The sequence below is a fragment of the Sycon ciliatum genome, chromosome 11 (genome assembly GCF_964019385.1).
Source record: "Sycon ciliatum chromosome 11, ocSycCili1.1, whole genome shotgun sequence".
In the NCBI taxonomy this organism is placed as follows: domain Eukaryota; kingdom Metazoa; phylum Porifera; class Calcarea; order Leucosolenida; family Sycettidae; genus Sycon; species Sycon ciliatum.
The window spans coordinates 9,022,870-9,049,081 of NC_088653.1; the positions used below are offsets into that span (position 1 = coordinate 9,022,870).

Consider the following 26,212-nt stretch of genomic DNA (forward strand, 5'->3'; position numbering starts at 1 on the left):
CCATATTTGGCTGGTTGCCACGTCATCTCATTGTGGAGAAGGATGCTGCGGCTGAGTCTCTAAGTGTGTGGGTGACCAAGCTTGCGAATAGGGCTAGCCAGATATGCGACTTGGTGGAAGAGGAGCTGTCACGGCCTGACGCATGCAGCCCCGAGGCCGAGAACCCGTACAGCCGTGGAGACCGTGTGATGATGCTACGCCCACAGCGCCAGCAGAAGAGGCTCCCGCCATACGAGGATGGATGGGTCGTCACTGAGACTGTGACCCCTGTCACCGTGAGAATTCAGAGAGATGCAGGAGGCTTGCCGCAAATGAAGACGGTCAACGTGTCACTTATCAAGCCTGATGTCTCGGACCCGACAGATGGTGGGAATGCCGATGATACAACGGAAGACCAGCCAGTAGAGCCTGAGGAAGTAATGCGTCTTCGGCCCCGTGATGGCCTGAATGCCCCGGCTAGGTTCTGCCAGTAATGCCAACTGGTGGGAACGTGTAATCGAACTATGGCTTTCTCTTGTATGACTCTGTCTTGTGTAGTTGACATTAATTCTTACCTCTTGTTGCCTGTCATGTGATTCATGTGCGTGATTCATCCTGTGGTTGCGGCTTTCTTGTACGCATGCATGTATGCTGTCATAACAGTAGTGTCATGTTTCATCTTTTGTGCAGCTGTTTGCGCTTGCTGTGGTACGCTTGCATGCTCCAGTTCCTTTCTGATACATGCTGCTCTTGGCTCTTTTTTACAGTAGTTCTGGTGTGTTCCCATGGCGATGGTTTTGTGAACAAACTTCTCTCTCTTGTTGTACTGTCGTATGTATTAGCACAAACAATAACCTTCCAGTTAGTATAATTACTTGTCCAGACCTGTGTGGTGTTTTGGCCGTGGTATGCCTGAGACCGTTTGTGGGGGTAATTCTCTAACAAGCTATAGGGGTTTACACCCGACGTTGCCACGAAACCTTCAAATGAGGCGAACAGGTAAACCACCACGCACCAAAAAGATTACTTCTCATCACCTTGTTCCGCTTACTGACAGTCTGTGTCATACAGTCCGAAAGTATGCGCTCATCCCTGGTGTATGAATCAATGGGCCACTACCGGTAGTAGTACACTGTCACTGGAGACGAGATGGAGCTTTCGCATTGGCTTGGTGCAACGATAACGCCTCGCGGCTCCGAAAACCTCACACCATCCACAAACCGCATCCGCAGAAAACTTCACTGTTTGTTCATTTCAGTTTTCCAGCCAGTTTCTCGTGGGAAAGGCGACTCCAGGGTTTTTTTTCGATCAGTTTCTCGGCGATCTTTAGTCGTCGGCCCCCACATCGTGGACGACTGCGAGATACATCAGTGAGCTGGACAACCTGCACTAGTTTCTGGATGACGCGTTTGCAGAAAATTCTGCCCAGGAAACAGAGACTGCAGCGACTTTAATCTGTCAGGAGGGAATCAAGAACGATCGCCCTGGAGTTCCTGGTACTCCGTGACAATTCTCCATCGTATTGGGGGTCTTGGTATCAGCACAAGTGTTGCAGGTGAAGCAACAAGAGTCCTCTGACGACAACATTTGAACGCGAAACGCACGAGTCGTCTAGGAGTTTGAGGTGCTGCCTCCTTTGGAGTTTTGAGCCATTCCTTCCTTAATGTCACAAATCGACAACTGAAGGACACTGTTAGGTAGCTGGGAAGTTTATTCCGTCCTGAGATAATTTGGATTTGCTTGGTAGGCTTCGGAAACGAAGCGCACATTTTAGTAAGTCTGACCAAGTAGAACATAACCACTGGCCAGTGGGTATACTTTAGTAGAGGTACAACATAACCACTGGCCAGTGGGTATACTTTAGTAGAGCTACAACATAACCACTGGCCAGTGGGTATACCTTAGTAGAGGTACAACATAACCACTGGCCAGTGGGTATACTTTAGTAGAGGTACAACATAACCACTGGCCAGTGGGTATACTTTAGTAGAGGTACAACATAACCACTGGCCAGTGGGTATACTTTAGTAGAGCTACAACATAACCACTGGCCAGGGGGTATACTTTAGTAGAGGCACAACACAACCACTGGCCAGTGGGTATACTTTAGTAGAGGTACAACATAACCACTGGCCAGTGGGTATACTTTAGTAGAGGTACAACATAACCACTGGCCAGTGGGTATACTTTAGTAGAGGTACAACATAACCACTGGCCAGTGGGTATATTTTAGTAGAGGTACAACATAACCACTGGCCAGGGGGTATATTTTAGTAGAGGTACAACATAACCACTGGCCAGTGGGTATATTTTAGTAGAGCTACAACATAACCACTGGCCAGTGGGTATATTTTAGTAGAGCTACAACATAACCACTGGCCAGTGGGTATACTTTAGTAGAGGTACAACATAACCACTGGCCAGTGGGTATACTTTAGTAGAGCTACAACATAACCACTAGCCAGTGGGTATACTTTAGTAGAGGTACAACATAACCACTGGCCAGTGGGTATACTTTAGTAAAGGTGAACGATAAGGGAAAAAGTACTGTAGATCCTCCAAGGGTACACAACCCCCAAGAGTGTGCTACTGCAGTTTTGTTGTAACACGTTATGAGATGGCAGAACTTCACATCACATGACGAGCTTGCACACAGGTATTTCACACTGTGCTTGATAGATAGAGGGTTGAACCCAATCCTGTTTTGGGTTCAACTCTCCTGTGGTCACTTTGCACTGCTTGCCAGCGTAACCTTTTGAACCACGAGTGATGTGAAGTTCTGGCATGGCAGCACTGGATAAAGGCTGTGTGGTCAGTTGTACACTCTTGGGGTTATGTACTCTTTGTATCACTAATCTGAGGTTATGAGTTCAGTTCATAGGCACCACTGATGCAAGTATTATTGTGAATTTTGTTTCTAGTTCCAGCCAGCATTTACTATGTCCACGTTCTCTACGACACACACACTAAGATGAGATATGCTGTGTTCTTGGAGAAGTCAATTGTACTTCGAGTGCATGTGTATGGTACTATGGTGCAATAGAAAGGAAAAATCTGGAACTTGTATGCTTTGCAAGTGATTGTAAGAATGTGTATGTGGGTATGTGTGTGATTGTTGCTATGGTGACCTAATAGCTCTGTCGCCCAGTATCACTTCTACATGTCTGCGCGGTCCGTGGACATAAAGCACTGTGTGAGCTGCTGATAAAAAATGGTGTCGACGTTAATGTCCAAGATGAGGTGAGCTTTGGAGGTGGAATGCACCAATCAAATGTGCTTTGCAACAAACTCTTGTGATATCAAGTATTTTTCAAGGACACCAAACCATTTTTCCTCATGTACTGAATATTGATGTGCGCATGGGTACATAATGCACGGCATCATGTATGCCCGGGCTGTAGCTGCCACATATTTGACTGGTCCGGAGAGACATTTTTAACTTAAAATGATATGACCGAATCAAGTTACTACAATGTACCAGTACATGTAGTGCACCTATACAGGTTATACAATTGCATCGTCAGTTGAAATGTTTTTGGCAAAGTCGCAGATTCGTGAGTGATCGTGGCACAGCGCCGCATATTGAATACATTCCAAAATCTGCTGACTCACCCTTGTATACTAGTGTGTCCATTCGAAAATCTCTATGAAATCATTGGTATAACCTCTAGATGTATACGAATTTTCATAACTTGGAGAAGGATGATTGACATGGTCTTGTGTGGATGGAATAAACGTCTTCAGGCTGTGAAGTGCACTGAATGACCTCTCCGATGTGGCGTTCGTGGCTGGAAGAATAAGCAGCAGGTGAAACAACCAGCAGGCAGGCAATGACTTGTACAGCTGGTGCATAGTGAGCAGCTCAGCTCCTTACAACTTACAGCCTGTTTGGGCGCGTTCCTGTTACTCGAGTTGAACCCCCTTTGAACCTTTGAGTTGAACCTTGGTGTAAAAATGTTGTAGCCTGCAGGCACGATGACCAGGTGACAAGCACGTGACCGCTTACTCACCCGTGTTTTATTTGGGAATAAGGGCCAAACGCTGCATCGCAGCCTTCTTGGAACAATACCAGTCGACTCAGCATCCAAAAGACTACAACATATTATGGGCCAATTGTGTTCATCCGTGCTTTCATAAGAACGAACTGGCGCTTTTAGTGACATTTTGCATACAAGCCCCCCTCTGTGAAATAGTGGTTGGGCCTTCGGCGATGATTTTTTTCTAGGAAAGGGTTTGCTGCCACACCGGAGTCAAGTGTCAAGTCAAGTCGGCGGAATAGCGCGAGCTCCAGTGTGGGAGCAAACCCTTTCCTAAATCCCCCTCTGATAGTGTCACCCAGTTTCGATTGGGGATAAAGGAGGAAGCGTCTCAAATTCCTCGGACCAAGACCATTCGACTCAGCATCCTGAAGACAGAAAGATGGCATTATAGACCAATCCCGAAAAGATTGTCTGGATTCGAAAGGAGGCATGTCAACTGAGAGTACACTGTACAACACATACATGGCACTACCTGATCAGCATGCGGCACAGGACGTGTTTGATAGTTCGCGAGTGAATGCGAGGGTAAGTACACGGTTAATCCCTGCACCCGTAAATATGCAAGCACCTCCAAGTGATCCCGCACGCCCAGCTTGTGCACTCGTGCACCCACGCAGTCAGACACAAGCGCACACATGCACGCACACGCCACTGGCGTACCCATGCTCTGACACGCAGACACCCGCACGACGTACCGCTCATTATGGCGTGCACAAACATACAATAGACACATTGGGTTGGGGGTTGCCAGGATTTCTTTTGGACAATTCAAATATTCAAAAATATGCTCTTTGATAATAATAGAGTGAGTGAAGATGCATGCCTGAAACTAGCATCCGCCCGCCAAGGGCGGACAAATGGCCACCGCGGCCAGCAGCTGCCCGCCGGGGGCTAAACTAGCATACTGCCCACCGAGGGCGCCCGAATGGCTAAACTAGCCGACTGCCCACAGAGGGCGCGCAAATGGTCGCCGAGGCCAGCAAACTGCCCGCTGAGGGCTAAACTAGCATACTGCCCACTGAGGGTGCTTAAATGGTCGCCGCGGCCAGCAAACCGCCCGTCGAGGGCTAAACCAACAGACAACCCATCGAGGGTGCGCAAATTGCCATCGAGGGTACGTAAATTGCCACCGAGGCCAGCAAACTGCCCACCGTGGGCCGATATTATTTTGCCCGTCGAGGCCACACAAACGGCCACCGAGGCAGCCGGTCGCCCACCGAGGGCTCACACGACTGCCTGGCATCAGGCGTCACAACATACAGACATTATAGGAGGCCCGTTTGCCCCAAAAATATAGTAGTACTAGAAACCATGGCATCCTGTTCCCCGCAACCCACGACGAGCTAGCTTTGTGGCCACGGCTGCAAGTGCAGCAAATTACTCACAGTAATACCGTGCCCGTGCAGGCATACACACATTAGTTCTCATGGTTATCATGGCGAGAGCCGCTCACTAACTTACAAGCTAGGCTGCCTGCCGCACGTAATGTTCGCATGCAGAGCTTCTCCAGCGGCCCGCCGGTTTTACTTACCATTCACATGCCTCATGCTGTGCCATGAGTGAAGCGCCACCGATACGCATGGAGTGAGAGCTGACCTCGTTCGTCCTCAGGGCTAGCTGCAGAATCTTGTTCAGTTCCTCCCTGGTCAGAAACCGGCCAAACCCAAACACAAACACTGGCTCCGTTGCCTCTCTCTGACCCGCAAGGTCTAGATAGGCGGTCAGGGCACGCACAGGGCAGAAGTCGTCGCGCGTCTCGCGCAGCTGTACTTTGCAGCCGTCACCCAGCTGGGCTGTCTTCGTCACCCGCAAGCGGACGACTGCCGATGATATCTGGACGCTGATCTGCTGCCAGGTTAGCGTGCGTGTGCTATCGACTCTTATTGCATGCGGTGCCAAGAATTCACTCGCCCGCAGGAGGCCGTGGAACGCTGTCAAGACACTGGCCCAGATCATTGCGCGGTCCGACTCGCTGTAGTTGGACCGGAGTAGGAAATGCTGTAAGTCGGCCAGATCTTGCCCAGTGAGACCTCTCCGCGTCGTGGTGGCCGGACCCTGCCTCCTCTCAAGGCCTTTGAGAACTGCAGAAAGACGGACCGACTGCAAACAAGTCACAGGAACATGCTTGCACAGCAAATGATACCGTACCGCTGACAAATACACACGCACAGTCGCCGCACACCTCGTACAGGATAGCTCGGTAGCAAATAACACGATATCCTCATTGGAGGGTGCAAGGGGATTGACAATATGTGTAACGCAATAATCATTCAAGGCATCAATGCCAGTGGAGAAAATTCTCGCTGAGTGTTCCGACACTGAACCTGCTACAAGTGCATCAGCCTCAAGGCCTAGTGCAGCAAGGTCCAGCAGGGGCATGGCACTGGCGAAACAGCCGCCGTTGGCGCCAGTTGACGGAAGCGGGTCAGCTGCAAGTGAGAAAGAGCATCAGCAATGCCGTTATTAGTGCCAGCAATATGGCGGATATACAATATGAAATTGCGCCTAGCAGCAACAGCTAACATAAAGCGGATCAACGCCATGGCCTGCTTGTTCCTACATGAACCATTCTTCCAAGCTCAAACTACCGTCTCATTATCGCAATGAAACAACAGCTTCTTCCCTGCCCAGCACGGACCCCAAATGCAGCAAGCTAGACCAATGGGACCCATTTCCCTAACCATAATAACGCTTAACTGAGGAGATCAAACTCCTCCGGCCACTTCCCAAAAAAACAGTCGCCCTGGAAGTAGCCCCCGTAGCCCTCGCCGGAGGCATCTGTGAACAACTGGAGGTCAGGAGAACGGGAACAGGGCTGGTCATGGAAGAAGGACTTCCCATTCCAGTCGGCCGCAAAGCAATGCCACCAGGCGATGTCAAAGCGCGCTTCCTCGTCGATCGCGATCCGGGCAGACATGGCGGAAGCCGCTGTGCTGAGGTCAATGAGGCGCCAAATGAACGTGCGGCCCGCGGGGACCACCTTGGCGGCGAAGGACAGCGTGCCAATGAGGGACAGGAGCTCACGCTTGGAGCAGTCGGTGCGCTGGAGCCAAGTTGCCAGAGCTGTGTGGAGGGCGGACAACTTGGGGGAACCGTGTCACCTGCTCCACACTGTCAACTTCGATCCCCAGGACAGTCATCACAGTCGTTGGAGGGACGACCTTGTCCTGGCCGGTAGTCACTGGAACGCCCAAGTTCTCAAACATGGTTAGCAGCGTCGCCTGTTGAATGGCTGCGGTAGATGATTGAGGTGAGGGGCTAGGCGGGGCAACGCCGATGTAGTTGTCCAGATAGTGTTTGAGGTCGGCCAGGGAATAGTTGTGCCGGAGTATCCAACATAGCGCATCTGCCAGCAGGTTGAAGAGAGCTGGGGAAGACCGCAGTCTGAATGGCAGCACCTTGTCGAAATAATACTGCCCGTCCCACACCATGCCTAGGAGGGGCTAATCGTGTGAGTGGACAGGGATGTTGCGGAATGCGTGGCGGATATCCACTTTGTATATTAGCGCGCCCTTGCCGTGACGGATCACGTGCCCACGACGACATCCACAGTAATGTACTTGAGGCTGTACAGGTCATCGGGAATGCCATCGTTGATACTAGCGCTGGCCGGCACAGACAGATGCACTATCAGGCGGTGGCCACCCGACTTCTTCGGAATGACACCGATGCCAGCCGAACGGGAGTTGGCGAACGGGGGTTGCCAAATCGGACCGGCCATATGACCAAGCTGAATCTATTAAGCGAGGTAAGCAGGGGAAACAAATGCTGAAGCAAGATTCTCACAAAGGAAAGAATAACGGGGACCGTCATTGCCAACTCTAAAACCATAGCGTAAACACTAACAAATGGGCAACATATGCAGGATCAGGGTGTGCGACCAATTCAATTTTTAATGCCTACAGAACAATTGGAGTGTGAGGGGTGTGCAAGGGTAAGGCATGGTGTGTATGTGTGTGCGAATCAGACACGAATGCATTAAAAACAACAGGAGGTGAGGTGTGTGTGTGGATAAGCCAGGATACAGACTAGCCGGGGCCTCAGTGGCCGGCGTGCGCCCCGCACCGGGTGGCAACGTCTGCAGACGTGGCGATATCTACAGTTCCGAAAATTACACCGGCCCTTGTTGTACAGCTCGCACGCTGGCTGGGTCGTGCCAGGCTCGCGCTGATCCCGGGAGGTGCAAGTCTTGGTGGTGTGGCTGAGACGTTTGCAGAGCGGGAAGAGAACGAGCGCCTGGCCTGTGAAGCATCGGGTGTAAAGGTCCTGGTCAACCACATCCCACTGCACGCTAGGGCTGTGGGTGAGTTTCCGACGGAACTCCTCGTCGTATTGGCACACCGCCAACCACCTATATCGTTTCGCCGCTTGGATGATGCGAAGCTGATACGTGATCAGCGACTGCGCCCTTGCGGGTTGGGTGTCGCAGATCACTGCACAATACACTGACCACGCCTCCAGCCAAATGGGCAGGCTCTCCAGCTTGCGACGGAATGACAGGGACAGGGAGAGAACTAGCTGGCCACTGTCCTTTGACACCTGGACTCGCTTCGTGGCTGGCTCATCCGCGAGGGGGTGAGGAACAACGCAAGCTCCACATATTTCCCGCGTAGCACCTTGTCGTACGTACTGCGGGGCAAGTGGTCAGTCACCCCATTATGCCTCGGTCACACTACGGCAACAATGCTGCGTCAGCGTCAGAATGATGAGCTTTTCCATGGCAACTGACGCAAACACGGGAAATTTGAGCGTCAGACGCTGCTGCTTCTGACGTGGGGAAATCGGCTGCGTTGCCGCTGATGGAAGTGACGCTTGGCGGAAAAACAGTGTCTTTCAAGGCAGTTGCTTGAGTTGAGCAGTCTTTCGACATTCGTCTCTTGAAGGTTTGCTTTGTTCCCTCCCTTTTTTCGAGATGAGCCTGTGGACCTCGAGGCTGAGGCTGCTCTGCTCTGAACCTGGCGGAAGAGCGAGGCGCTTTCTGAGAAGAAAATGATATTGAAAAAGGACAGTAGTATGAGTGGGTCATCGCTCAACTGGAGCCTGTTGACTTGTGAGTGTTGTTGTTGCCACCAAAAGCCCCAAAAAAAGAGAACCACTATGACGAAGTCAGGAGAAACACAGCTGTGATGCAAATAATTCGAAAAGGAACAACAACAATCGTGCACGCATGGACCTTTCGTCTTCTTGTAATAATGAAGAATCAATGAAAATTTTGAAAATTTTGTGCGACAATTTTTTGTATAATAAACAAAAGGCCGGCTTCCGTGGGAATCCATGTCGTCATTGAGTTTCCCTGGTGATTTTGTGTGGTTGACAAATGCGTCAGGCCGCGGCAGTCATGAGCTGCAAAAAAAACTTACGGGACCCGACATTGACAGCACTAGGGTTACACACATAATCATTGGATGCGAGACTGCTGGAGATATTCACACTAGGAGTAGGCACACAAGAGCTATGGATAGTCACACCACTAGGGAGAGACAGCCCGTCGACAGTAGTCAACGCAGCCACAGGGGCAGGGGGCTACCACTAGGAGGCGCACGTGTGGATCTACTACTACACATACCCGTACCTGTGGGAAACGACTCCTCCACTTGCACCCGAGGATCGGCAGTGTTGGCAGGGGCAGCCGGGTGGGACGGACGGCGTGTCGACTCCGCCTGATCCGAGGCTGCAGGGGCGATGGCTCTAACAGCCGCCTGGACCTATGTGGCGATCAAGGCCTGGAGGGTTGCCATTTGGCCAGGAGAAAACCCGGGCGCCGGAGCTGGCGTTGCCGAGGGAGCAGGGGGTGCTGCAGCAGCAGGAGGAGCTCGCGCAGCCATGCTGCGGATCGCGACACGTCGAGCAACTTACGGAGAAAAGGGAAAACCTCGGAAGGAAAAAAAACGTTCACTGCAACCGCAAAGAACGCTCCTTCGCACAAAGACAGCTCCGCAAAACACATCTCCAAATAAATTAGACGCCGCCTCCACGACTGTCCATAATATTTTGACAGGCCACACGCTGTGCACGGGGCTTAGTCACGAGGTGGTCACGTGACACTCACTCGCAGCACTCCACCACCAGTGTTCCAGGCAAGAATTCAAAATTCCGATACACGTGCACAGGAACACTCTCCGAACGCAAATGGGACAACACACCATTACTAGACGTTCTGGATTTCTCCTTGCAAACACACTTCAACCATAACCGGCATAACTCTAAAACCAAAACTGCAAAAGGAAGCAAAAAGGGCCAGCAAAGGCACAGCGCGCTTGCGCCACGACATACACGGACACGTGACACAAAAGGCATCATAGCTAGTGCGAGCATGACTCATAGTCATAGCTCAGTCATACAGCACAGCGCAGTTGTACAAGCGCATGATCGCGGGTACAAAGGGTTTCAAAAGTACAAATAAATTATCATGAGAGCAGCTCAAACAACTACACGTTCGAAGCAGAAACAGAATAGAAGAGAGACAGAGAAGCAGAGTAGAACACGACTAGACAGAAGGAGAGAATTATGATTCCAATTATCAGCGTCAGTAGAACAATAGCATGGCTGAAAACTGGAGCATCTCCACGTGCGCGCTCGCAGCAATGTGACTCAGAGACAGAGAAAGATGAATAAATAAACAGACAAGGTAAGGTCAAAACGAGAATCATTCAAGAGGCTGTCTTGAAACATTTACAGAACAGGTGAGTGGCGACAACATTCTCCCACCTGCGGATGCAGTTAGCCAACACATGACTCATGCACGGACATCAAGCACGCAGATGCGCGACACCGGGCGACGGAACGTTCCCATCGCTGTGCAGACGTCCACAATGCGGATCTTGCCATCCTTTCCGGGGTACACATTCTCCACGATGCCCTTCGGCCAGCAGCTTCGGGCCAACTGTGGATCAGCAATGACGACAACGTCGTTAACTTTGATCGGTTCTGCCGCCTTGAACCACTTGGTCCGGCGCGTTAGCGTGGGGAGATACTCTCGGACCCAGCGCTGCCAGAACATATCGATCATGGCCTGGGAAATCCGCCACTGCTTCCTCAGGCACTTCTCATCAAACTTCCCTGGCGCAACAGCTCGGTGGTTGCCGCCAAGCAAAAAGTGATTCGGCGTCAGACTCTCGGCATCTGCATGGTCGATAGAAACGTGTGTCAGAGGCCGGCCATTTACGATGCACTCGGCCTCGGCCATGACGGTGGTCAGCACCTCGTCACGTGGCGTCCGTTCCTTGAGAGTCGCTTTCAGGGCGATCTTTACTGAGCGCACTAAGCGCTCCCAAGCGCCACCCATGTGGGGCGCGGCAGGAGGGTTGAAGACCCACTTGATGTTTCTGGGCGTCAGCTCACGCATGAGGTCACCGACATCTAGCGCTGCAATCGCCTCTGCGAGCTCCCGTTCAGCTCCTTTGAAATCCGTGCCATTGTCCGAATACAGTACAGCAGGGTATCCGCGCCGAGCGATCATGCGGCGGATCGCCATGATACACGAGTCGGTTGTCAGGCTGGAGGCTATTTCCAGGTGCACGGCTCGAACGGTCAAACACGTAAATAGAACGCCATATCGTTTCTCGCGTCAACGCCCGACAGTCACCTCAATTGGACCAAAGTAGTCAACTCCCGTGTGGGAGGACGGGCGCTCATACGCTGCGGTTCTGCACTCCGGTAGCGGCGCCATTACCGGTGGCTGCGGTGTGGCTGCGAAGTGACGGCACCTCAAACAGGAGTTCCAGGCACGGCGAACAGCGGCTCGAGATCTGGGAATCCAGTACTGCTGGCGTAAATCGTTCCGAACTTGTTCCTGCCCTTGATGACCTGCCCAGACGTGGTGCTGCAGGATGAGTAATCGGGTGTAGCGGTGGTCAGGGTCGAGTAACACTGGACGCTTTGTAGACTCAGGCAAGTGAGGCGTGTTGTCTGTTCTCCCGTGAACCACTATGGTGCTGTCCAATAGGGTCAGCGTCAGCGATGCCAGGCGGCTGCTGCGGGTGACTGGCTTGCCCTGCTGCAGCGCGGCGAGTTCGTCAGGGAACGACTGTTGCTGCACGTTCTCCCACCAGAGCTGCTGGGCGTGTCGGAACTCTGATGGCAACAGTTCACTACTGGGATTCACGGCTTTCTTGGCAACTCTAGCCTTCAGGCGCTCAACGAAGCGGGTCACCCAGGCTGTGGTGCGAACCAGACGCATCCATGATGAAAACCTGGCGATATCGGGGAGAGCTTCCTGCAGGGACGTCGTGGCGACAATGGCCCCGCAGAACTCTCGCTTCAGCTCGGGGTCCGTGTCCTCTGGCTCCACTTCAGGAGCGGCGGATGGCCAACTAGCTGGTTGGTTGCGCAGAAAGTCGGGCCCTTGCAGCCAACGTGTCGATTCGACGATTTCCATAACAGGTACGCCGCGGGAGAGGTCATCGGCTACGTTGTCAGCAGTGGGTACCCAGCGCCAGTTGGACTCGTTGGTGAGCTCCTTGATCTCGCCGACGCGGTGTGCCACAAACGGCTTGTAGCACCTGGCATCAGCTCGTATCCAGCTCAAGGTGGTCTGAGAATCGGACCACAGAACGGACTTGCAGCAGTCGAAGCTGTGATGCTGCAGAACAGCTGACGATAGGCGTGCGCCCAGAACGGCAGCTTGCAGCTCGAGTCTAGGGATGGACAGTGGCTTGAGTGGCGCCACTCTGGTCTTCGCCATCACTAACGATATTGCGACGGACGCATTGCTCAACTGAAAACGCCAGTATGAGGCAGCACCGAAAGCTTTCTCACTCGCGTCGCATAACGTGTGCAGCTCAATACTGGTAGCGTCGGCAACAGCTAGTGAGTAGCAGCGTGGGATGTTGACTTTGCAAAGCGATTGCAAGTCTTGGCACCATTCATCCCACCTGACCTTGATAGAAGTGGGCAGCTCATCGTCCCAGCCGATACCAGAGCGCCAGATGTCCTGTAGTAGTACTCGGGCTCGGATGGTGAAGCAGGCAAGTAGTCCGAGCGGATCAAACACCGCCATCACTGTGCTGAGAGCTTGCCGCTTGGTCATGGACTTTCCAGGGCGGTTGATCTTTGCTGCGGCTGGCTGGACTCATAGCGTGTCTGTCGCTGTGTCCCAGCGCAGGCCAAGCGTTCGCTCAACAGCATGGGCATGCTCAACATCAAGGTCAACGGTTGCTGTGTTGGCTCTTAGCGCTTCTGGTACAGATGCCAGAACGGCTGGCGAGTTGCTGATCCAATGACGGATGACGAAGCCTCCGTCCTTGTGGATGCGGATGACGTCAGCAGACAGTGCGGTGGCTTCTTCAACGGTGTCTGTTAAGTCAAAGTAGTCGTCCATGTAGTGACGCTCGACTATGGCAGTCTGCAGCCGAGGCGACGTCTGCGGGTGGCTGTGAGCAATGTGGTTCTTAACGAACATTGCCGATGAAGGGGACGATGTCGCGCCAAATGTCATTGACTTCATCCTGAAGACATCAGGTGGTTGACTCAGATCGGTCCGCCACAGGAACCGTTGGCTGTCTCGGTCAGCTTCACGGATCTGAACCTGGTGGAACATTTCGGCAATGTCGGCACCGAACGCAATACGGCGCTCCCGGAAACCGAACAGAACCGTTGGCAGTGGACGGAGCAGGTCTGGCCCGGAGAGCAGTGCATCATTAAGGCTCCTCCCACCTGTCTTTGACGCGGCGTCAAAGACCAATCTCAGCTTTCCGGGTTTATTCGGATTCGTCACACCAAAGTGGGGAAGGTACCATGCTGCAGGCGGCTCATGTGCAGCTAATTCTGGTGTCAGCTTCTCGGCGTAACCCTTGGCGACGTACTGCTCAAGCTTGGTACTGTACTGACGGGCGAATTCAGGCTGTCTCACCATCTTCCTCTCGAGAGAAAGAAGCCGCGTCATGGCAGCTGCTTTGCTGCTAGGCATTGTGGTATTGTCCTCCTTCCACAGGAGACCCGTCTCCCACCTAGTGCCGCATGAGCTGCCCTGGGTGGTTGCAACCTGAATATGCTGAGCACGCTTCTCCCGCTCACTGAGAAGCGAGCTGGTAGTGACTTGAACGCCGAAGTTGTCGGTACGGAAGCTGTCCTTGACTAGGTCATGCAATTCGTCGTCAGCGCTGGTGGAATGGACCAAGGTGAAATGCTCGTCCACTCTGCTGCGATGGCTGCCGAAGTGTCCATGTACCACCCAACCAAGTAATGTTCGGCTTGCGACCGGAGCATTCGGCGGGCCTTCTACTACTTCACGGCTGATGGTGAGGTTGATGTTGTCCTGCCCAATCAAGAGTCTGGGCCGCTCGTGCAATTTGCTGACAGGGACGTGTGCAAGATGGGTCCAGGACTTCCGCACACGATCCACAGACGTTACGGAGCATGGCAGGCGCAGGTTGGTGACCGTCCTTGCTCCGAGCAAGGGATGGAGCTCCCCGGAATCGCCAGAAATCTCTAGGTCGACGCACAGAGATTTGGGGTGCCGCTGCCGCTGCGTGTCCGTCCATGACAAGGTGAGCGGGGTCACCGTGCCAGTGGCACCGACTTCCGTGGCCAGGGATGAGTCGACCAGAGTGACGGTCGAAGCCTCATCGAACAATGCGCACACTCTGACATCGCCGGCTGGGCCGTGCAGGGTGACCGGTGCCACACGCAGCATTACTTCACCCGTCTGCTCTGTCACGGCACACAGGTGTGTCTCGTCTCTTTCACCTGCGGTATCCGAGGCGTCAGAGTGCAGGAGTTTGTGGTGGCGTTTGCTGCAGCCGTGAACAGGACACTCCGTCGGGCGTGGGCAGTCTGGCAGACGATGACCCTTACGGAGGCATGTAAAACAACGTCTTTGCTCCTTGACCCATTTCCAGCGAGTACGTACTGACTGGCCCAGGAACTTTCTGCACTCGGTAGTAGCATGGGAGCGACCGTTGCAGAAATCGCAGCGATCGCTGCTTCCACTGCTGCTGGTCGTTGTGGCGAGTGACGGGTCCGTTCGACGAGGCGGTCGCCTGTGGTCCGTGGCGGACGGTCGAGGGATGTGGATGTATGATGCAGAGAGGGCTACCTGCTGAAGCCAAGAAGATAGCGTTGCAATACTGACATCATCAGGTGGCATACTATGGACAATGTCTCCCCACTGGAGGCGCAGACTTGCTGGTAGCTTGCTCACCAGCTCCTGCCGAAGTTGCGGGTTCAACATGTGGCCTGGTGTCCTCAGCAGCTGCATGGTTGACACCAAAGTTTGCACGGCAGTGGCGAATACCATGAGGGCGTCAAAATCATCGGCTCGGATGGAGCTCAGGCTCTTGGCCTTGTGGATGAGCGTGCTGATCACCAGCTCAGCATGTCCAAACCGGAGCTCCAAAGTCCGCAGAACCTGGTCGACGTTGCCGGGGACGGTAAGCAGGCCAACCACTGCTTCCTTCGCCTTGCCGCGCAGGCATTTCTGCAATCGGATGAGGTTCTCTGCATCCGTGAACTCACACGCAGTGGTGGGGGAGTGGTACACATTAAAAAACAACGGCCACTCCTCCGGTTGGCCAGAGAACGTGGGCAAGTCCCTGCCCATGGTCTGGCGAGCCAAGAACTTGTTAGTGCTGGCCGGCTGGCGTTGAGGTGGTGCAGGTGGAGCGCGCGCAGTTAGTGGACTGGCTTGCGGGACCTGACCCAATGTCTGGTGCAGCGCTTGCTCTGTCATTACAAGCTCGGACCGCGTACGATCTAGCTGTTGTTGGAGGTGCAGTTCCCTAGCACCTGGCGAATCACCGAGGCTCGTCATGGGCACGGTCACAAATGGGGCTGCCTCCGCGTTCAAGCGGGCTACTGGACCTGGCACTGACTGGCCTACCGCAGGAGCTGGCGCTGACTGGCGTACCACAGGAGCTGGCGCTGACTGGCCTACAGCCGGAGCTGGTGCTGACTGGCGTACCGCAGGAGCTGGCGCTGACTGGCCTACAGCCGGAGCTGGTGCTGACTGGCGTACCGCAGGAGCTGGCGCTGACTGGCGTACCGCTGGAGACGCTACATACTGAGAAGCAGGCTGGTGCAGAATGCCTGGCTGGGTCCTGCGCTGCGCAAACAGCTCCCGGGTGGACGAGACACTCGCCAAAGCGGCACAAGCGGACTGCGCTGTGGCAACACTGGGCGTCTGATCAGGGACGTAGAAAACGCCTTGGGTCCTCACCCACTCTTCCACCCGTGCCACTTTACTGGTGTGGACAGCAGTGGCAAGGGCTGGCTACAGTGCCACACTCCCACTGGTATTGCTACCGGCAGCACCAGGAAGACCACTACGGACTGAGCTGCCTGCTCTGCTGGTGGCGTCTGCAATTTCTGCCAGCGCAGCTTTCAGTTCCAAATCGACCAGCGTCTTTTTGCGGGCCAGCTCCTGCTCCTCGAGCACCTGAATTTTCTTCGCTGCTTCTAGCTGAGCCTGCGCTCGAAGCAGTCGCCGGCGAGTTGCAGAGCTGGACGATGCAGCAGACTTTGAGGCTGCAACACTTCGGTTTGACACAGGTGTCAGTGGGGCATCGTGTCCAGCGGCGGGCTCCCACTCTCCCAGCCTATCGGGGGGTATTCCAGCGTTAGTCCTGCTGCTCCGACGCAGCTCCTGGTCAGACATTGTGACACTACTACTAGACTGACAGTCACTGAAACTGCGGCCGGACTAAAATTGACAATCACAAACAAACAAATTGACACTACGAAAGAAGACTGTACTGAAGCTACAAGGTTGAGTCGAAGTAAGGCTCGAAGGACCAAATGTTCCAGGCAAGAATTCAAAATTCCGATACATGTGCACAGGCACACTCTCCGAACGCAAATGGGACAACACACCATTACTAGACGTTCTGGATTTCTCCTTGCAAACATACTTCAACCATAACCGGCATAACTCTAAAACCAAAACTGCAAAAGGAAGCAAAAAGGGCCAGCAAAGGCACAGCGCGCTTGCGCCACGACATACACGGACACGTGACACAAAAGGCATCATAGCTAGTGCGAGCATGACTCATAGTCATAGCTCAGTCATACAGCACAGCGCAGTTGTACAAGCGCATGATCGCGGGTACAAAGGGTTTCAAAAGTACAAATAAATTATCATGAGAGCAGCTCAAACAACTACACGTTCGAAGCAGAAACAGAATAGAAGAGAGACAGAGAAGCAGAGTAGAACACGACTAGACAGAAGGAGAGAATTATGATTCCAATTATCAGCGTCAGTAGAACAATAGCATGGCTGAAAACTGGAGCATCTCCACGTGCGCGCTCGCAGCAATGTGACTCAGAGACAGAGGAAGATGAATAAATAAACAGACAAGGTAAGGTCAAAACGAGAATCATTCAAGAGGCTGTCTTGAACCATTTACAGAACAGGTGAGTGGCGACAACAACCAGTATGCGTGTGCATGGGCTAACTTTGCTGTGCAAAGCCCACCTTTTTCTCGTTAGTTGCATGCAAGAGAGACAATGCGACAGAAAGCAAAGCCCTTTGTAGTTTTCTCTCTCACACTGGTAATGGTCTGCTGTTGGAGTTGAAATGCTAAGACATAATCCTTTTTTTGCTCTTCTGTGTAGTGTGGAGAGGGCAAGGAACATGTAGAGCTCACTTTGATGCAGTAGGCAAGGCTGTGAGCGCTGTGCGATAGGCCGTGAATCTCACGAGATATTTCGAGTGCTATTGTTTGTTGCGAGCGCTTCGTCTTCGATGAGTCCTGCCTCTTTCCTGGCAGGTGCCCTCCTATAGAACCAACCACAAAGTGACGGTACTCATCTGCAGCCGATCAATGTTTTATTGCACAAGAAGATAGCGTATTCGCCAAGCCAGTGCCACGCCAAAGACCATCACCGTGTCACACTGCGGAACGAGTTCATGATGAGAAACATCATTTGTGCGAGCGTGATGAAGAACTATTCGAAAAACAACATAGTCTTTACCCCCGGGACGCCAACTATGCGCACGCCCTGCAAGGGGAGAATGTCACCAGCGACATCAACAAAGACAACAGCAGTATTTCAGAAACCTGGAATCAGCGGACGTCGTCAAGCTCCTCCGCGACCCGGTACATGTACAGTATAGGTGACATGTCGACACGAGCGTGCGGAAACACTGCATACACTGCAGTAATGTTGCGAGAGTTTGCGGCAGGAGTCCAAGTCGGGAAATCCATCAGCTCCAAAAGCTACCTGTAGGTGGGCGATGAGACTCCAGCTTCAGACTTCAACGGTCAGGACTTTTAAATACCGGTAGTTGAACTTTGTGAAGCAGCGATCGAGAAGTTAGTTGAAATCGTAGCTGTTGCAGTATGTCGGCGCTATGTAGCTTGTATTTTTCACGGAGAGTCGATCGCCACGCGTTCTCTCCTCGCCGAGAGGTAGCTGGCCTCCAAACTCCGTCAGGGTCTGCCTAGGGTAGCGGAAGTCCTATTAGATAGAAATGGTTCAAGTAACGTGTAATGTTTGGTGTGGCCAAGCTTGCCTGCTAGTGTTTATATTTTATTTATTTATTTATTTATTTTTCACTGAATACCACAGAACCATCAGATGCTGCAAAGCATAGTGGTGGCATATTGGATGGAAGTGGGGGCGGGGCAAAAGTAACTCCTCTGACCAAAGGTCTCGGATTCATCGTTACTCATGTGTGCCGATACGTAGGAGAAAAGAACATGTGCACCCAAGAGAGAAGGACATTTGCAAACATTAATGGAGAGAATTTGCGATTGAGATAATTGTGACATAACACAATAGTAAAAAAACAGTGCACCGTGGGTTAGGAAGAGGGAGAGAACTGATAGTCGTATAAGGTATGATGACTGGGAGACACAAGGCAGGTTTAAGGCTGAGCGAAGGGGATCAGAGAGGGGTAGAAAGGAGCTGGAGTTCTGGTGAAATGCATAGTTTTTTTAAAAAAATTTGACGTGAGTTCCTGTCGGCAATGTCCTCACACGCATGGCTTCCGCGGAGAATCTGTTCAGGATGACAGGATCAACCAAACTTACCTCAACCTGAATGTAGGTTGTCGATGACAGGCTTTGGTGCGATTCGCTGAGCAGGTTCTTGCTCAAAAACACTGTTGAAAAAAAGTCACGAAGTTTTTGTATACGGAGGAAGTAAAATGAAAAAAAATGTTTTCTCGTGACTATCATCAGTGGAACATTTTTTTAATTTTAAATGTTGGGTTAGCTTTTGGGCTTACCCTAGTTAGCGATAAGACCGATGCGCTGCTCTTTATTTCGTGCTTCGACTGAGCTGGCTTTACAGGCGCACTCAACTGCTGTGCATGCGTGCCCAAATCACCTTGAGTAGCTCTTGCTGTGCTCACCTAGGCTTGTGCTTTCCTTTGCAGTGGTACTGAGCAGCCACCGGAATTTTTTTGCTTGGAGAACAGAATTATTCCTGTAGCTATGCAAAAGAAGTTACATCAGTAACGTCTGGCGCTAGCCAGGGTCCACACAGCTTCTAAGCTCTCTCGATTATTGAGACTCTTTGTAGTTCTCTCGCAGCCATTTACAGCACGACAAACATGTTGTTTACCTCTGAAGCATGTCGTATGAAAGTGTCGGACTTCCGGGCCGAGCTGGAAGGCCGTGGGCTCAATTCGAGCGGAACAAACCCAACGCTACTTGCCCGTTTGCTGCTCAGTATCGAGGACACGTCAAGCACGGGAACCTCTAGTCCCGTCGGCCACGGCATCCTTGCAGCGCGCGCCAGAGCAGGAACAAGAGCAGGATCTGGAGAGTGTTGCAGCAGCCTCTCCGAGTCCTCTGGTCCAAGACCGGAGTAGGAATGTCGATTTGTACCAGATTGTGCGGCAGGAAGTACACTCCGCCGTCAATGTTGCCTTGTCGGAGGCCATCTCTCCAATGCTGGCCACCAGTTCTGCCCCTGGATCTGGAACTCAACCTTCGGCGGAGTCTTCGAACCCTGGTAATCTCGCCATTCCCCAGACTTTACGAGAGAAAATAATGAAGGGTGACTTTGTACATTTCACCCAGCTGCTGCACGATGCCATGGCAACCTCGTATTCTGCTCCACGCCAGCTTCAGTTGCAGTTCAGCAGTGGCGGCAAGTCTTTGGAGGTGGTGGAAGGTGACGCTACCCAGCCCACTCGTCGACGTATTCACGACTTGTCGACATGGCTGGAGGCATGGACTCTCTTTATGACTGTCGTGTGGTCTGCCAACCTGTCCCGCCTACAGGAGATGCTCTCATACCAAGCTACCATTGTTGCTGTAGGCTTGGCTGTAGTACTACAACCAGTTTTTCTCTGCCATTGCTGGTCAGGCAGGCAAGCGCTTCGACGTCATCGACATTAATCTGAGGCAAATGCCAGTGACAAGCCGATCAAGACCCACATGTGAGTCATGCCGCCTCGTACATCCCGCAGGCAGCCAGTGTACCTTTCGTCCCCAACGTAGCAACCAGCAATCCTTCAACGGAGTCCGTACGGTGTCTAATGACCAACCAATCTGCCGCAACTTTAATGCTGGGCGTTGCAGTCTGGGCATGTGCAAGTACGCCCATGTCTGTATGTCGGTTCCAAGTGCGGTAGGCGCCAGCAACTCTGCTGCTTTGGCTGCAAGCTACCGCGATTGTAAATATTTCTTCCTGCACTTCAAGTTCTACTGACTTCACAAGCGCATGTACTGCTGTCCACACACCTCTCTCTCTGTTTCTCGCTTCAAACTACTGCTCCGTAGCCACCCTGACAGTTCATTGGCTTCGTATGTTATTAACAACCTCCGCTGCGGCTTTGACATTGGCTTTACCGGCAACTGCATAACTAACCAGCACTTGTCAAACCTCTCATCAGCACACAGCTCACTGGTTCCTGCAATGCTGGCTACATGGCTGGCCCGTTTGATTCACCCACATTCCCATTTATGTACTGCTCTGGCATTGGCGTCGTTCCAAAAATGAATGGCAAGCTACACTTGATACACCACCTGTCCAGCCCTGCTGGCTCCAGCGTTAACGGCCGGCGAGCATTTCTCTTCGCAGTACATCAGCAATGATGAAGCCATTAACATCAATATGTCCTCCCTGTCTCCTGTCCACCTCTATAAACTTGATGTGAAGAGCGCTTTTCGCAACAATACCTAATTGGCATCTCCTTGGTGTCCTGTGGCAGGGGAAGTACAACTACGACCGTGTCTTGCCATTTGGGCTCCGCTCTAGCCCGGCGGCATTTGATGCTGTGGCAAACACCATCGAAAGGATAATGCACCACAAATTCTCCATTCCTAATTTGTTGCATTTCCTGGACGACTACTTATGCGTGACCGCGGGCCGAGCAGTGGCGACTCGGCAGCTGGCTATTCTCCTCCGTGAGTGGTCATACCTCGGAGTCCCGCTCACACCTGCAAAGGTGGAAGGCCCGTCTCGTATCCTGACATTCATGAGCATCATGGATTGTGAGAAGATGGAAGCCTGACACCTGACGACAATTGGGCTGACATCAAGCGCCTATTGACTCCAGCGAGCATCAACCTCACCATGTGCCAGCGCGGACTCGAATCTCTTCTGGGGAAACTCTCCTTCGCTGCAGGAGTCATCGTTACCGGCCGGATATTTGTGCGGCGCCTGTAGTCTATTTACAGTCACAACCAGCAGCCTCACTACCGCATCAGTCTGACTACCGAGTGCCAGGAAGATATTCAATGGTGGCTTAGGCTCCTGGAATAATGGAACAGAAAGTCATTATTGCTGTTCCCAGATGAGACACCATCTCGAGACTTGGAGCTGTTCACTGATGCCAGCGGCACACTGGGTTGGGGCGCATTCTACAGCAGCCGCTGGCTTCAAGGGACCTGGTTGCCTGCGAAACTCGCTCACAACATTGAGTTGAAGGAGCACTACGGTTTGGTCACAGCTTGCTGCACCTGGGGCAAGGAATGGTGCCAGCTTCGTATAACAATGCACTGTGACAACAAGGCTGTGGTTGATTGCATCCGCTCCGCCACATTCATGTCACCGCCAGTGAGGACCCTGCTCAGGGAGCTGTTCTTTGTGTGCGCCCGCTTCAAATTCACCATCACTGCTGCTCACGTTGCTGGCCAGTCTAACTGCATTGCCGATTTGCTGCCTCGTTTCCGCATGGAGGAATTCCGGGGTGTCGCCGTAGCTGCTCAAGCACAACCAGACTGAGCAGTGCTGCCATTCCAGTCGATGTAGTAAGGCCTTGACATACAGGTACCGATTGCCATTGCAAATTTGCTGTGCTGAGAACCTGCGTTGGATTTTATCCATCTGCATGCCTCCGTTTATCCCCCTCATGCCTTAACCCTTTGCATGCTGGGCCCCTTTTCTCCAATAGGCCGGCTGTCCAGCGCACTGACTCTCTTGGTGAAGTTTGCGCGCAGGTCCGAAAGAAATTTATTCTCATTTAACTCCACCTTGACAGATTTTATCATCCTGGGCTTGTTGGAAAGATCAGGACCAAGCGAATACATCAAGGTAGCCCTCAGCGACATAGACACACCAGAGCCACTTCCACCTCCTCTCCAAACCACTCCACCATGCCTCGGAACTGCACAACAACTCAATTTCACGTTCTTGGTCGGCATCTTGCCAAAATTCAACCGATTTTCACAATTCAAACTGCATGGCGAAGCTGAGATCCCAGGGCTTCATTTGATGCTTATCAAGCATGCGACGTGCCATACATAGACACTTAGTCACTTCCACCTCCTCTCCAAACTACTCCACCATCCCTCGGAACGCCACAACAACTCAATTTCACGTTCTTGTTCGCCATCTTGCCAAATTCAACCGAGTTTCACGATTCAAACTGCACTGCGAAGCAGAGATCCCAGCGCTTCATTTGATGCCTATCAAGCATGAGATGTGCCAAAGGGAAATCCCCCAGTACGCTCCAATAAATTGAAGTCATGAACAAAAAATTCTTGTTCGCTCTGTGGCGTGATTTCCATGTTCATCTTGTCACCGCTCAGTGAATCTTTATCCTATCGTGAAGAACGTTATTATCACCGGAAAGATGAGCTCAAGACCTTTCCAACGGTTTATTGATTGTTGCTATGTGTTTATGTCTCACGGAGTTACGATAGTTTGTACACTGGTCTAAGCACTGCAATATAATGCGCGAATTTTCATAGTTTCAGAGCGCATATACCGTAAAGTCGCGGATAAAAGCCGGGTTTGCGTCCAAGCACATCGTGGATAGAAGCCTGAACATCAAACGGGCCAAATGCATATAAGCCTGTCTGTACCCAGGATGCGGTGAACACTTTCCGCAAACATTTGTTTCCAAGGTAGTGTGAAACATTCAGTTAATCTCTACCCAAAAAGGAGGGACCGTCGTTTTCAACCACCCGTATTAGGACATTCTCGGTATTCTTGGCAATCGTAACTGACATTGTAGTTTCCCCAATACATTCGATCTTAGTACCGGAAAACCCTTTTAGCAGAACCGTTGATTTCTGCAATGTACGCTTATCACCACCACATTTTTGAAATCACTTTTCGTCAAAAATGACACATCGCTGCCTGTGTCTAATTCCATTTCGACCACTAAGGGCCCGGTCACACATGCACTCGAAAGTAGCGTATACGCTGAAGCGAGGTCGCAGGAGCGAAAAATGGCATGGCAACGGCGAAAAGCGGAACTTCCGCTTCAGCGGAAACTCCAATCCGCTTCCTCCAAAATTTTCGAAGCGAGACTGTCGCTTCTGCGGATTCGCTTCAGCGGAAAACACCACGGTCTGCTGTATATGGACTTGCAACGAGAAATTTGTATGCGTATGATGTCCATGCAACAAAAATGCGTGCAAGATAGTCATTGACCTCGTCTATTCTCCGTACCGTATGCACCACAGTCTCATGTTCCTCCAAAGTAGGAGTTGTGCCCTGTTTGTATGTGTGACCACACACACGTGGTTTCGCTGGAGCGACACCAGGCTCGCTGCCGCCGAACCTCGTCGCCGAAGCGAATCCCAGTGCATGTGTGACCGGGCCCTAAACCATTCATAGTGACCGGTACAAACAGTGGACCATTAGAACCCTTTTCAGTAGACTGAGATACATTGCACACGTGAAACAACGGTACACTCTCACCAGTATCATCATCATCATCGTACGTCGTGTCGTCATCCAACTGATGGGTATCTTGTTGGCGTTTCTTCGACCGGAAAACGCACTCGAGATGCCCCATGCTCTTGCAGGAACGGCACTTCGTCGACTTGTGGGTACACCCGTCTGCCAAGTGACTCTCTGAACCACACCGGTAAAACGTTTTCTTTACACCAGACATGCCATGAATTGTCGACCTTGCTGGTGTGCGGTTTCGAGTACAAGTTGGAGTAGAGGTACGCCTCGACCTCGAGTCTGACGACTTGACAGCATTTAGAGACGTAGTGCCAGGACTCATCTCTGCAGCAAACTTTGCCGCACTCTTCTCACTCAGAGTAATCTTACTGATTTTCTGAAATGTGTCGCCATCTCCGTCTGGCTTCTCCAGAATCAATCGTTGCACTGCAACACTCCGCAAACCACTGATGAACTGGTCCGATAGGGCTGTATCAAAATGGCTCTCACACTTGCAGTCTCCAGCACTGCACTGCAGTCGATGCGAAAAGTCAGTTACTGACTCGGTCGGAAGTTGATTACAGTTCCTGAAAGCGTAAAAGCGTGCGTCACGTCACCAAGAGGAAAGACCATGTTTTTCTTACGCATACGCATTAGGCTGTCGAAGTGCTTACGTCACACTGCCTGAAAACTCGTACTTACACGTCGTTACAAGGCCAAGTGGTGACAAACAAAAGTCACGTCACCTGCACTTGTCGTGTTTCCGGCGGTCACGGCATCACTTTGACAGGGGCGCGATGGTGCAAGATCGCGACTTCAATTTTTGTTTTACTAAGAAGTTTCTCATTCGCTCTCTAGCCATCATGCAGTGTTTTCCTGCTCAGTGTTCACCAGCACCTGAGAGATAGGAGTTCTGGTTTTCGCTTGCCGCTGGACAAGGAAACAAATCCGGAGTTGGTAGGTCTCAGAACTGAAAGAAATCAGCAATCGCTGCGATAGAAATAACGGAGACACCCATCATTGCTTCTTGGCCGGCGACTACATGTAAAGCCGGATGACAGTACAGGCACAGCAGTGGCCAATCAAAAAATCAGCTACAGCTTCTCCTTCTTGCTAAAGCGAAAACTACAAGCTCGGCGACAAGTAGCAGTTAATTTGAAATAAAATAATCTCGTTCGCGCTCCTCGGTCAAAAATGATGCTGTAGCTGTGTTCATTGCATGCTGCTGGCACTGTCCACACGACAAGTGCCGATTTCGCGACTTTTGTTTGTCACCACTTGGCACAGTAACTACGCGTTGTCAAGAAGCTGTGACGTCAGACTTCAACGGCCCATATGACATGTGAACATGTAGTCATCATATAATAACTACACTACATAGCAGGAGCACTTTGTGTTGGTCACAGCTTGCTGCCCCTGGGGCAAGGAATGGTGCCAGCTTCGTATCTCGATGCACTGTGACAAGGCTGTGGTAGATTGCATCCGCTCCGCCACATTCATGTCACCGCCAGTGATGACCCTTCTCAGAACCTGCGTTGGATTTTATCCATCTGCATGCCTACATTTATCCACCTCGTGCCTTAACCTTTTCCATGCTGAGCCCCTTTTCTCCAATAGGCCGGCTGTCCAGCGCACTGACTCTCCTGGTGAAGTTTGAGCGCAAAGCTCCGAAAGAAATTTATTCTCATTTTACTCCACCTCGACGGATTTTCATCATCCTGGGCTCGTTGGAAAGATCAGGACCAAGCGATTACATCATGGTAGCCATCGGCGACATAGACACACCAGGACCATTTGCACCTCCTCTCCAAACTACTCCACAGTCCCTCGGAACGCCACAACAACTCAATTTCATGTTCTTGTTCGCCATCTTGCCAAATTCAACCAAGTTTCACGATTCAAACTGCACTGCGAAGCTGAGAACCCAGCGCTTCATTTGATGCCTATCAAGCATGAGACGTGCCAAAGGGAAATCCCCTTGTACGCTCCAAAAACACTGCGAAGTTATGAACAAAAAAATGCCCGTTCGGTCTGGGGAGTAATTTCCGTGTTCATCTTGGCACCGCTCAGTGAATCTTTATCCTACGGCGAAGAACAATATATCACCGGAAATATGAGCTCAAGATCTTTCCAACGGTTTAGTGACTGTTGCGGTGCATATGTGTCTCATGGAGTTACGA

General features: G+C 51.8%; 1 protein-coding gene across 1 annotated transcript in view; it reads left to right on the plus strand.

Annotated features, from left to right (window-relative positions):
• LOC135827329 (uncharacterized) overlaps positions 1-26,212 on the plus strand; it is a 350,751-nt gene that overhangs the window by 66,473 nt on the left and 258,066 nt on the right. The window contains exon 5 of the mRNA XM_065339849.1: positions 3,115-3,219. Coding sequence (XP_065195921.1) covers positions 3,115-3,219 — 105 coding nt within the window. The remainder of the gene's footprint in view (positions 1-3,114; positions 3,220-26,212) is intronic.